We start from the raw sequence: 13,174 nt of genomic DNA, 5'->3' as shown, positions 1-13,174 counted from the left end.
ATCAGATGAATGAAAAAGTGGCCACAACTCTAGTCCAAGCCCTCAGCTCTCACCTGGACAGTTACTAGAGCCTCCTCACTGGTCTTGCTACCTTCATTCTCTCTTTCTTCATTCCACTCCACCTTCCACAAGTGCTGACAAGAGCTCTAAAAAACACATTTGATCCTGTCACTCTCTTGAGGAAAAGCCCAAAGGTTCCCCCACAGCCTCCAGGGTCAGACCTGAGTCTGTCTGCATATCACAAAAGGGCTTGCATGAGCTGGCTGCAGGTCACCTGTCCAGGTGTGACCCCTGCCACTCCAAGGCCCACGTGCTGCTCCTCCACATGCCATGGGCTTTCCTCCAGCCCAAAGGCCTTTCTCACCCTCCAACTCCTCAGTGTCTTTCAAGACCCAGGTATCAAATGTCACCTTCTGGAAGCCTCCACGGGCTTCTGCCACCGAGCTTCACCGTGGATTTGTTGTACAAAATTTGACACACCCTGAAGAACAGTCACCACAGGTCCCAGGCACTGTGTGTGTGCACGGCGCTGACACGCGCCCGGCACTGCCTGCCGCCGTCCTCCTGAACGAGAGCCCTGGGGGGCAGGGGCCCGCCCACCTGCAGACACATGGGGGCTTGCGTCCAGGACCAGTAAGAGCCTGTGCAATTAATTTCTGCTTTCAAGTCTATCACCAAGGTGCACTTGATCCAGGCAATTCACTTACCTTCTCTTTGACTGGTGCTCACCTGTAAGACGGGGACAGCTGCCCACACTCCCAAACAGAGGGAACGTGAAAAGAGCTCGCACCCTCTGACTTGCACACCCACGCAGAGTGTGAGGACTGTGCCAAGCACCCTTCCTGGAGCTCTCTGAGAAACTCGCCAGCCTTGCTCTTAGTCCTCCTGGCCGACACCTGATGACGATGTCACCCACACAGCCAGGAAATGACCTTCCTGGGAAGGACAGTCCATCCTAGCCCTGAGCTCTAAGTGCCACGTTGGCGTCACACTCTGCACAGTCCTGGCTTCTGAATGGCCACTTTCCAAACGTAGAAAGAGTATGAGCTAACTCATGCTTCAGTCACTGAGAGCAATGAGGTGCTTCTTAGCCTGCAGCGTCCAGGTGTCCAGAGGGAGGGACGGGTCTGGCGGACTCATAGCGTGCTCTGGGGCCCCTCCCTCCCCCTGCAGCGACACACAAATGCTTCACTCTCCAAGTGGCGTTCCGTGCCATCCTTGGGGCGAGCAGCCTCTTGGCCCTGTTTAAGGGTTCCAGCGCCTCTCCCTCAGGAACACGCCCCCACCTCACTACAAACGAAACCTGCAGTGAGTCCACGTTCCCCACCTCCGCCAACAGTGCAGACAGGGCTGGTTCTGTGACTCCAGTCTCCCACATCCAAAAAAAAACCCATCCAGGGACATCATCCAGCTAACTTAGAAATCACTTTCTCGGGTGATATTAATAAAATAGGGAGGAAAACAATAATTTTCTGTTTATTGTTTTTAAACAGAAAGCAGAATTAAATTCTTTTCCTCTACAGTCTGTCAGTCCCAATGGCAAGTTTCGTTTCCAGTAGCCCAGATGGACTAGAAGAGGCGGCGGCATGTCCAGCTGCTGTCACCAAGCCCCAGGCACAGGCATGCAGCAGCACCCCGGACGGCACTGGACATGTGTGGACAGCACAGGCCACATTGGCTGCAGGAGAATTGGAATTTCTGCTGCAATTTGTCAAGACAGACAAAATTATTTCTTAAAAACTAGAATCTGTAATGTGCTTCCGCTCTGAGTGAACGGCATTAAGACCATGTCACAGTGCAGAACCACTTGCCCTTCATAAGAAGAGGGGTCCCACGTGGCCTGGCCCTTGTCAGGTCAGGGCTGAGGTCACAGCAGAGAGGGACCCGGCACCTGTAGCTCAGCCAGCCTGCGTCACCTTCCCCACAGGCTGCAAGAGCCATACTGAGACGCAGAAGGGAGAACACGGAGCATGTCGCAGCAATGCGTGGGGCCGAAAAGCCACCGCAACTGCTGTCACAGACATAACCTATTTGGCAACGTCCACCTGCCGCGCATCACAGTCTCGACGTGTCCCGAACAGACAGCTCAGGTCCCTCGGGCCCTTCCGGAAGGAAACTGAGGAGACCGGACCCCCCCACACACTGCAGCACCGGCAAAGGCTAGCTTGTGTGATCCAGTGTCAAGTGCCAGGACCTCTGACTGCATCAAAGGTGACTTACAGTAAACACTTCCAGGAGCAGAGTAATTGCTCCTCAGCCAAAGGCCTGTCAAACACCCCCACGAAAAAAGCTTTAAGTACCATGGGAGCCGCCAAAGGAGATGTCTTCAAGTTCTTCGGTCTGCATGAGAATTTCTGGCAATGTGAACCAACTCTGGAATTCTGTGTTTTCTTATTCAAATTACAAATATCAAGTCATAGTCTCACCCCTACCTCCACTGTAACAGTGTTAAAGCACCTGCTACAGATACCTGAGCCTGAGCACGCTCCATGAAAAGCACACACAACAGTTCCCCCGGGAAGAACGAGTCAAGTCCACAAGTGCGTTTGCCACTGAGAGCGGGGCGGTGCTGGGCAGGACAGCTGGGGCGTGGGAAGCGGGCCTCGCTCAGTGTATAAGGAAAGGCCCGCTCCCCTTGGCAAGGACATGTGATTTTTAAAGGGGTTCTTAACAGCTAAGACGGGTGCTACTTACTTCCTCATTAAATAGTTTGCTAGTTTCTTTTTTGATGGGGTCTATAAGCTGGACTTGGCCTGCGGAAAAGCCCACTAGGAGAGAGACACTTTCTGCTGTGGCTGTGAGGTGGTTGAAGTCATGACAAGTAGGCTGTGTTCCTTTGTATATCCTTTTATCTATTGGTTTACTCAAGTCAGCAGCCTGGAGGAGAAAGAGAAAAACACACACAGTAAACAGCACATTGAGACGAGAGCTCTAAGTCACACTTCTTTATACTCCACTCTGATGTTCCATCTTAAAAATAAGGGTATTTACAATACTGTTTCGGGTTTTAGCATTTTATCAAAGCACTTACACATACCTTGGCCAATCTGACACTGTCAGACTGTCCATACAATGTTTATCACTGTTACTTGCACACCTTACTTCAAATATGTTTAACTAGTCAGATTCCTGGACCTCAGGAGGAAAAATCCTTGAGATACTAAATGCAGTAGTTGCGAAATGCAATCGAAGCATTTTCTAAGAGAGTACCTCTGACCACATAAAAGCTCTATTGCACCTAAACGCTCGTTGGTGAGTTACCTGTAGCCCAGTAGTTCTCAAAGTGTGGTCCCCAGACCAGCAGTGGCCGCAGCAGCATCACCTGGAAACTCAGAAACGCAAATTCTCAAGCCCCACCCTAGACCAAATAACTCAGAAACCATGGGGGTGGGCCCAGACTCTGCTGCAAGCCTCCTGGGTGATCGGACGCTGCCCCACTGTGCTGAGACCCGCTGTGCGAGCAGCCTCCCGGCCGGCCCCTCCCGCACCTCTCGCAGGCGGCTCTGCGCTTGCAGCCCGCACTCACTCGAGTGCAGCACCTGCATCATCTCTCACCCTTACAATGACCCTTCAGAGTTGGTAATCCTGCCCCATTTCACAGGTGAGAAAACAAGTTTCAGGAGGTTAAATAACTCAGCCAAAATCATCATATCTACCCAGCACGTGGCAGGGCTGGATTTGAAACCAAAGCCTGTTGACCGTAAAGGGGACATGGGGAAAACACGCAGCCACACACACCAAAGGTAGAAGAGAATGACTTTGACGTGGGCTAAAATGTGCCTTTTCAAGGCGCCTCCCTCCTTTCAAAGCAGGAGTCTTTTCTTCGTGGGAAATGTCCTGTGCAAGCCCGTGTGCTGGGCTGTTATTGTGGAAACAGAGAACCCCCCCCCACACCACACATTTGAAAATCACAGGGGGAGAAAACTACCACTGCCGACTGCACCCTTTAAACACCCTTGGGTCTGCACACCGCTCAGGGGCATGCAGCTCTTCCCTACCAACCGCCTGGCCCTGTGCAGGTTCTGAGGGTCTCTTCCTTCAAAAGGAGGCCTGTGCACTGAGTGTTCCAACGTTTGACTTGCCAGATAACAAACGTAAATACTGAGAAGAAAAGAGGACCTCAAAATTACAGGCATCTGTGAGCAAACGCGTAACCTGAGCCGTTGGAAGCAGGGCCCTGAGTGGTGCAAGGTGGAGCTCAAGGCACCGGGACCCTCCCTGGCCTCACCTTGGGTCAACAGAGACGAGAATCTGCTCCACCAGCCTCCTGGGGCTGTCTGGCGTGCGTGAGGAGAGCCTGGAGAGGCGTGCAGTACATAGCAAGAGGCAGAACAAAAGGCAGTCCTGACTCGGGGGTGGGGGACCACCAGTGGGGAGGGAGTAAGTGCTGGGCAAAGGGGCAGGGGCAACGCAAGTGGTAGAAGCCACAGAACAAGAAAGGAGCCCCTGACACTGGACAGCGCCCCCTCCCCACCAAGGAGGGGCAGCAAATCACCTCAAAACAAGGAAGGCATTGGCAAAAAAAAGTTAAAGTAGCTCAAAATACAAAACAAGGTACACTGGCAGCTAGAGACAAAACTCAAATTTGAAATATGAGCAAATTAAACTGTATCATGGTTTCTATGTTGGCATATGCAACTCTGGAGACTTTTAAAGTTTGCTTAAGGAACTTACCCTGAAAAAATATATCTAACGTTACACACTGAAATATAAAAATCTACTTAAAAAGTAAGCCAAAAATTAACAGAGAAAACATACTAACATAAATGCAATGAGCAAAAGAATGTACGATAGTTCTCAGAAGCAACAGAGGAAGTAAAAGCACCTATTTTTCCAAGTACTGCTCCTAGTTCAGACCTGTGGATCCCTTAGCTTCCGTTCTTAGTGTACAGGGGTGGGCAAAAGCCGGTTTCCGGTTGTGAGTATGCAAAACACAGACTTTACTCTTGAATTATTTATTAATTATTGTTCTATTTTCCATGCGCACAGCCGTAAACCTCCTTTTGCCCACCCCGTATTCAGTCTCCGCCCCCGCCCCGAATGCGGAACCTCATGGGAAAGATGTCATCTGTAATTAGAGCACTTGTGAGCAAACACCTCAAGTATTTTAAATGCCAACAGAAAGGCTATTTTTACTCTTAAATCATGTAAATATTCTGAAAACATCCTGTTTACAAATTTGCTCACCAATCTTTCTTCCTAAATAACTGCTCTCCCAGTGAACCAGTCCGTGAACAGTTTAACAGTCTACAGTCAAAATTAAAATCAGTCCTGCGAATAAGCTTTACAGCAGTCTGAGGGAGTGATTTTTTATCTACTGATTTTAATTTAAAAAACAGTCTGCACTCTGTGTGTCTTTTCAGTTTGTTTTCCTAGTAATTCTTTTTTTATTTTACAAGATTTTTAATCAGTCCAGATAGGCTGGAAATGTAAAAAAACTGGCCCCAGGACACGGGTGGGAGGAGCAGGGAGGAACAAAGGCTGGCCTGGGCGCAGGGGCACCCCAGCACCTCTAGGTGAGGTCCCTGCCCCCAACCCCAGCGGCGTGGATCTACTGGGACAGCAGAAGTCTGGCCCGGCAGCATGCTGCCTACGCCAAGCGAGGGTCACTGTGAGGCCTGAGTGACTGCCAGGTGTGCACCCACAAGAAGCCGTACTTCTGAGAAACCCACGGACCCCGCCACTGACACATGAGCTCTCGGGAGCCAGCTCACACATCTGGGACTCGTCTTGTCCTCTTTCCTCTGAGGCCAGTCACTAGCCTCTCTTTTTCCGTGATGTGCTACTGCCCTATTGCCTCTTCCTCCTCATTTTTGGGGGACTGGGGGTGTGCCCACATGCACTCTGAACTCACATACCTTTTTAGCAGCAGGAGTAACTCCCTGAGCCAGCCACCCTCTTCCCCATGGGGTCAGCAGCCCCCACCCCCTACGGCGGCTTCCCAGGAATAGGCAGTCCGGTAGGAGGAAGAGCCCAGACTCTGGCATGGGGCAGGCCTTGCTCTGAGCCTTGCCTCTCCCCTCCCGGAGACTCTCGGTGGCCAGGTGACCTTGTGCAAGGTGCTCAACCTCCCCTACCCCTAGCTTCCCTGCAGGGCAGCGGTGAGGCCCGCAGATAGTGGACAGAAAGCACAGAGTATGTAGAAGCACTCAAATGGTAGCTGCCACTATTCATTCATCCCTGTCATCTTGGAGTCAAGTGGCTTCCTGATTTCCATCATCACATTAGAGCAGGATGCCATACCTAGCAATCCCGCCCTCTGTGGCTTGGCCCCTTCCTTCCTCCCTAACAACACCAACTTTGTCTACAGGACACCTTCTATGCACCAGCAACTTCACACTCATCATGTCATTTAACCTCGCAGCACCCCTCCAAGTCGGCAGGAACACTACCCGCATTCGACAGCTGAGAAACCTGCGGAGGAATTCAGGGCTCAAGGGCTCCACGGCTCTACAGGGTCTTGCCCCACCCTCCACTTGCCCTCAACACTACACGGCAGGAGTTTGGTGCAGGCAGGCAGCCCTCTTTTCTGGCTTCATTAGTCCACCCTCCTGGGTGGGAGGGTCTCCTTCGCCCCGTTTCCAGGACTCTCACCTGTCAGTCTAAGTCCTGCCACTCCCAGGCGAGCATTTTCCCACCCACCATTCTCTGTGTCGGCTCCTTTATCTCAACTCTCAAGTATTTAATTTGTCTGAGAAATGCAGTCTTAACCACGTAAGTGATTACAGTATTATGTGTGCTATCATCCATTACAATAAAAATTACAATTATGATAAAAGATTCCAATAAAAACTCCTTTAAGGAGAACTTGTTTATTAAACAGTAACCACTGTATTGTTTCACAAAATTAGCTTTTGTTTTTCGGCTCTTTGGTGGATTCTGCATAAAAGGGTTTCAGACACTGTGGGATTTTTAAAAACGTCTCTGTATCCTAATTAGCACCAATCATCTGAATTCTTTAAGTATGAATTTATACCAAAACATGTATTAAAATATTTACCGACTTTAAGAATTAGATTGTATTTGCTTGTTCAGTCCCAGCAGAGTATCCACTACGTCATACATGCTCAATATCTGTTGCATGAATGAAACTGCAATTGTTTTGAATTTTTTCAATAGTAAGATTAAATTTTATCATTATGCTCATTAGTTTCTGCATAAGGAGTTAGTAATTACAAATAATTTGTCAGTGTCTTATTCTCAACTTCACAGAAAAATTTTAAATGATGGTTTAAGATTCCTACTACAGAAACAGAGCCAACTGCCAAACTCCTCAATTAGTAAAGTAGAAACTTTAAAATGTCGTGTTTCTCTTTTCCTTGGACTTTTAACCCTTAAAAGCCCTGGAATTCTCTTCAGGACAAACACTGCTGCTATGCGGAGTCAGCTTGGTGGGTAGAGCACGGCACCAGCGAGCACCCACCTGTCCACACCACGAAGATCTGCAGAAGAGACCTCCTGTTCCAGCTCCGCCTTCGCCCCAGACCTGGGCTGCCAGCCACAGCTGCGCTGCTGAGCCAACAGGAGGGCAGAGAGGGCCTTGAACCCGGGAAGGTCTAGCCCACCAACAGGAAAGGGCTGCTGCAGGCTTGGTGGGCCTGTGTTGAGCCCTCTTCAAGGGAATCTGCCACCTGACCCTCCGGAGGACCCAGAAGCCTTTGCTGTAGCACGGAAAGTATCTCAGAAAGATCTCTTTCAAGAAGAGCACATCAGATTATGATACATGGGTGCAAAGTAGGTAATAAAGGTGGGCTTTACTTTCCCAAAACTCCTCATTCTCTTTCCTCATCCGAGAAGTCCCTCAGAGAGAACCAGTCCCACAGAACCGGCAAGAGTCCTCTGCCTGGCCTATCTAATGGCCACCAAGTACCCAGCCCAGGCCAGAAGCTCACCCGTCCACACCAGAAGACACCGTGCTTTCCTCCTAAGTGCCCCCGCCCCACCACCCAAGCTTAGAAGTCTCCTGCCTCAGTGGGCCCCTGTACGGCACTCTTACCAAATGACAGCTTCCGAGCCCTCCCCAGGCCGGCCCTTCCCTGGCCCCACACAGGCCTCCTGGGCTCGGCACCAAGCTCCTCCCACCCATTTCTACTCATACCCAATTCATCCCACACACTCTGCCAGGCCCATCTTCATGAAGCCTCAGGTCACTGTCCCTCTCAAACCCTCCTGCAATCCGCTGGGGGTGACATAGCCTCCGCCGAGCAGGCTGGCGCCCCGTGCCCGAAGCTCCAACGTGTCACCGAAAACCCAGAGGGACTGGGTCGTGCTGCCCACTGGCCGTCCTGTGCCCTCCTCCCAGACAACCAGGGCTAGAGTCCAGAGCGAACAAGGGGTTGGGGGCTCACCTCCTCAGAGAGAAGGGCCCAGGGCAGTCCTCCTTCAGACTCGGGATCCACAGTCAGCCACACCCCAAAGGCTGCTCCACAGTCTTTCTCAGGGACACTTGTCACCCAGTTAGGCTGCAGCTTCCAGGGCCTGTACTTCCAAATCACAGGCCGAACGAAACGAGGCTCTGACCACTCAGAGCTAAGATGTGTTCACTGTGTGAACACAGTTCAAGTACTGTTTTACCAAAATCTTCTTCAACACAATGAAAAATAACTCGGGCCTCATGACAAAAACACCAGCAGCAACTTTAAACCATCTCACTGCCCACGTCACACGCAGGTCGGCCCCGTAACAGGTAGCGACAGGCTGTACAACACCTCTCAGGTTCTCGCGTCCACTCCAGGACTCCTGTCCTGGAAACAGAAACACCACCAGTCTACTCTGAGACACACAACCAGCCCACCCTTCTCAGTTTCTTCAATTCAATAGTTACACCCCCAAACCCTGCACAACTGATACAAACAACATGTAAAGAGTCTGACCCTTATTTTTAAAACAGGTATCAGGGGTGGCCCTGGCTGGTGTGGCTCCATCACCGGCTTGTGAACCAAAGGGTCACCCATTCGATTCCCAGCCAGGGCACATGCCTGGGTTGTGGGCTGGGTCCCCAGGAGGGGGCATGTGAGAGGCAACCACACATTGTTGTTTCTCCCCCTCTCTTTCTCCCTCCCTTTCCCTCTCTATAGGTAAATAAACTCTTTTACAAAAATAAATAAAAAAGGTATCATGGGTGTTAAGAAGTCACTTAGGTTTGAGATCGCTAATCCCAGTAGGAAAAAAACAAGTCAATCAGTTGCACAGTTTCAGGGTCTGAAAGGACAGAAACTTATCTTAGGCCTGGCATGTAGGCAGTCTCATTAATAGCTACGGTAGACATGAAACAATTCTGCAAGTGGAGGGAAAGAAAAGTGTTAGGAACCAAAAGAGACAAACAGCCAGATATATACAAAAGCAAACATATAATCCTTTTGGTGACCAAGACCCTAACTGACAAGGATTGCTTTTGCGGGTACCCACTGGTGAAGGGCAACAACCCTCCTCAGCAGACAGAAGTAAGTCACTTCTGGGTTCACAAAGCACCTCCCACTCCGAGGCTGTCCCACCCCCAGCCACACCCACCTTAAGAATGGATGGAGAGGCTGGGAGGATTGCTCGTGCTATGTGGAGTCCGGGCCCCGCCCCTCCACTGCACCCCACGCTGACATGACCCTGACACCTCCTGCTGTGCTACCATGTGTGACCCCACGTTCCCAGGCCTGCTGAAGCGGGAGCCAAATATCCCAGCCTCGCTGTCTGGCCCAGATTCCAGACCACCTTCACCATGCAGTTACCTCGCAGAGCCCTTTTTATTAAACTGGAGTAAAATTAAAAATCCCAAGCATGATGCCTGGCACTTGAGAAAAATTAGTTCGCCTCTTTTAAACTTGTACGTCTCCTTCTGAAATCATAAGGATTTGCTGCTTATCATACAGGCTTTGAATTCTCATCATTCATTAATACTCACAAAGAAACAGAAATGAGGAGAAACAGGAGTATTTCTTTCTACCCTAAACTTCCTGCAGACAACAGCAAAATCCCAGTGCAGGGCATGTTTTCCTTCCAATATAATTTCTGAAACAAGACCCCATCTTCCCTTCCCTCCTCCTTTCTCAGAAACACAGCAGGCCCACCCCTCACACAGAGCAATCATCCCGGGTCCCTTTGAGAGGCTCTGAGCCTAGGAGGGGTGCCCACTGCTCATGTGCCAGGTCCTGAGAAGAGGGGCAGGGCCTCCACGAGGGACAGAGGAGGAGGACAAAGCCAAGAGCCTCAGCACCCAGGCAAAGGCTGAGATGGGACATCAGGGGCCACCTTCACATCATCCCACGATGGAAAGAGGCACCCGTTACAAACCACGCAAGGTGCCTTCCATGAGCTCTTCAGAGCCACCACCTGCAGGGCCACTCAGAGAGCCTCCTCTGGGGCCGCACCCAAGTAACAGGCTCTTGCTGCGGCCATGGGTCATTTCTTCCCACAGCAGCCTGCGACTTAAAACTGTTCATTACACAAGATCTACTCCTCGTCCCTCGGAGAAACTTTCAGAAAATGAACTTAGAAGCTGCTAAACTCCAAAATCTTTGCTGTCTCTTCATTTCCTTGCGCCCCACTCCACGTCCAGGGCAAGTCTATCACAAGACGAGATGCCACAGGGCTGTCACGGGCTTCGTTCAGGCTGGTGACACACTGACTTCCCCACTAAAGAAACACTGAACGAACGCCAGATAAGGTCGGCGCGCACTCACCCTAGCACCAGATCTCACCACATTAAAACGCTGACATATTCAAATGACCTGTTTTTATTAAGCCCTCCTGTTAAATATGCACAGAACCATGCATTCCTACCCCTAAAGGAACACCAACATCTCCAAAGGAAGAAGAGGCAAGATGCTTTCATTTCTGCAGAAGACACTCACTTGATATTCTTAGAAAATAATTTTTCACAGTTGCGCCAAGAGGGGTAGGGGTGGGGACTCCATGACCCTCTGAAAGTGCTGCGACACGCCCAGCGAGCTGTAGGCCGCTCGGGCAGGGCGGCACCTATGCAATTCTGAACAATGCTACTGCTCCCCAAATGCAGGCAGTTCACGCGCTGACGCCGTGTGGCGCAGCACAGAGCTGATGTTCGAGTTGTTGAGAAACGAGAGACATAAGCAACAATCAGCAGAAGAACTCCTGTTCGAAGCGGGAAGCCCACCATTGCCTGGCCCCTTTCCTCATCCTGCAGAGAAACCGAGACCTGGGGAGGGGTGGTGATCTGCTCCAGGTTTCAGAGCCCAGAACTGTGCTTGTAACCACAGCAAGCTGTCACTGCCTTCTTCTCAGTCACCCAACTTCAGTTGGGATAATGAACTACTGAATCTGTAACACAGAAAATTTCAAAAAGCGACACCAATGTGTACCAGTAATTTTACACCGAATGACAGCATTTTGGAGCCAGTACATTGCCGTATTTTCCAAAAGAAAGCAAGAGAGGCAGAGAGAACATTAAACTTGTCTTACACAATGAAGGGAGATCAGCTACTGAACGGCGGCCTGAACGCTGGCTTCAGCCTGTGTAATTCAGTTAGTCTCTGCCCTGGCCAGGCCTCCACTGAAGGCAGCGGCCTCAAAACAACAAGAGGAGTAGAGCTGAGCCGCCTGAAACGCTCCGAAGAAAGCTTTGGATTCTCCTTCACATACAGCCTTAGAACACCACCGCCCCACTCGCGAGGACTCGTGCTGCTAGTCCTTTGTCTCACCCGTCCCGCCCCCCAACTAACCCAGCCTGCTCCAGGGCACAACAGCTTTGGAGGCCACTGCAGGAGAGCCACTCGGACACCTCTGGCGTTTCCCCCCATGAGAGCTACAAGCCCTTGCAGGCACCTGGAAGGTTTCAAGCACTGTACAGCACTGGGAACGCAACAGCACCAGTTTCAAAACGTGGACGGGCGCGGTGGGCGCACACAGGAATGCGGAAGGGCAGCCTCACCCAACTCCCGTGGGAGCATGCGCTGGCACAGCCTGTGTGCACAGCAATTTGGCAACTTATAGCAAAAGCCGCCTTTCCTTCAGACAAAAATTCAACTCCTAGGAATTTATGTTTAGAAAATACTTTTCAAGTGTGTGAACTATTTGTAATAGCTGCAGACTGGCCTGACACAAACGTCCATTTGCAGCAGGCCTGATGCATAGTGGGCTACAGGCAGAGTCCTCCTCACGGGGCACAGGCGCTGAGAGCAGATGCAGATGGTCTCAGACATAATCTTGAGAAGCACATGCTAAATAATGCTATTTATTTTTTTAAAGATTTTATTTATTTATTTTTAGAGAGAGGAGAAGGGAAGGACAAAGGGAGAGAAACATCAATGTGTGGTTGCCTCTCGTGTGCCCGCCCCCGGGGGACCTGGCCCACAACCCAGACATGTGCCCCGACTGGGAATCAAACCAGTAACCCTCTGGTCTGCAGGCCAGTGCTCAATCCACTGAGCCACACCAGCCAGGGCTGTTTATATAGAATTCAAAAATAAGGACAAGTCATCTGCGATGCTGGAAGTGAGGACAGTGGTCACTCTTGAGAAGTGTGGGGAAGGGGCCCCAGGGGAGACTCTGGGTGGCCAGGAATGCCATTTCTTAATCAGAGGTTGATTCTACTTTGTGACAAATTAATAGCACTTTAAACTCATACACAGTCCCGTGTGTATGTTATCTTACATGTTAAAAAAGTTTAATGAGCAAACACATGTACAAAGACAGTCAATTCAGCTCTGTTTATAACAAAACATTACTAACATCCTATGTGTTCTAAGAAGGAAATGGATAAGTATATCATGTAACCACTTAAAATGAAGATATGTACTTATTTTACTATATCATTTACTGTATCATTAAATGAAAAATGCAATAATAAAAATGGGATTCTAAAGACAAAAAGAATCACGAAATCTTAAAACTGTATTCATACTGTGATCATACCAGAATATTGTTATTTTGAACGTCTTGTAGAAAGAATAAAGCAAAACAAGTTAATAAAAAGATCCTTACAAATCAAGAGACCAATGGTAAAGGATATTTATATAGAATCTGTCAAAAACCAGATCGTATTCTAATGTAAACTTTTTACATATGAAAATGTAGTTTTATTTTTCAAGAACAGTTCATGTATATAGAAAAAAATACAGAAGAAAAGCTACAATGTTTGGGATTTGCTTTAAAGTATACACCTCGGGTGAACTAGCAGGAAAGGAGACCCCTGGTGAAGTCGGGA

At 49.7% G+C, this 13,174-nt stretch overlaps 1 protein-coding gene across 12 annotated transcripts in view; it reads right to left on the bottom strand.

Moving 5' to 3' along the window:
• The window catches only part of WDR20 (WD repeat domain 20), a 48,928-nt gene that overhangs the window by 9,507 nt on the left and 26,247 nt on the right, over nucleotides 1-13,174 (bottom strand). For 3 of the 12 annotated variants that reach the window (XM_024568529.4, XM_045202149.2, XM_071222086.1), the window contains exons 2-3: nucleotides 2,695-2,877; nucleotides 54-146 (exon numbers count right to left, since the gene is read on the bottom strand). The exons of 3 other annotated variants lie outside the window; for them this stretch is intronic. In XM_024568529.4, the coding sequence (XP_024424297.1) occupies nucleotides 54-146; nucleotides 2,695-2,877 (276 nt within the window). Of the gene's footprint in view, nucleotides 1-53; nucleotides 147-2,694; nucleotides 2,878-3,261; nucleotides 3,323-13,174 lie in introns of those variants that run through there. 6 more of the 12 variants (XM_024568522.4, XM_024568527.3, XM_071222087.1 and 3 more) reach the window with 4 other exon arrangements.

This window comes from Desmodus rotundus, chromosome 7 (genome assembly GCF_022682495.2).
Source record: "Desmodus rotundus isolate HL8 chromosome 7, HLdesRot8A.1, whole genome shotgun sequence".
Classification (NCBI taxonomy): Eukaryota; Metazoa; Chordata; class Mammalia; order Chiroptera; family Phyllostomidae; genus Desmodus; species Desmodus rotundus.
The sequence above is the reverse complement of the archived record's forward strand: the minus strand, read 5'-3'. Positions and strand labels throughout refer to the sequence as shown.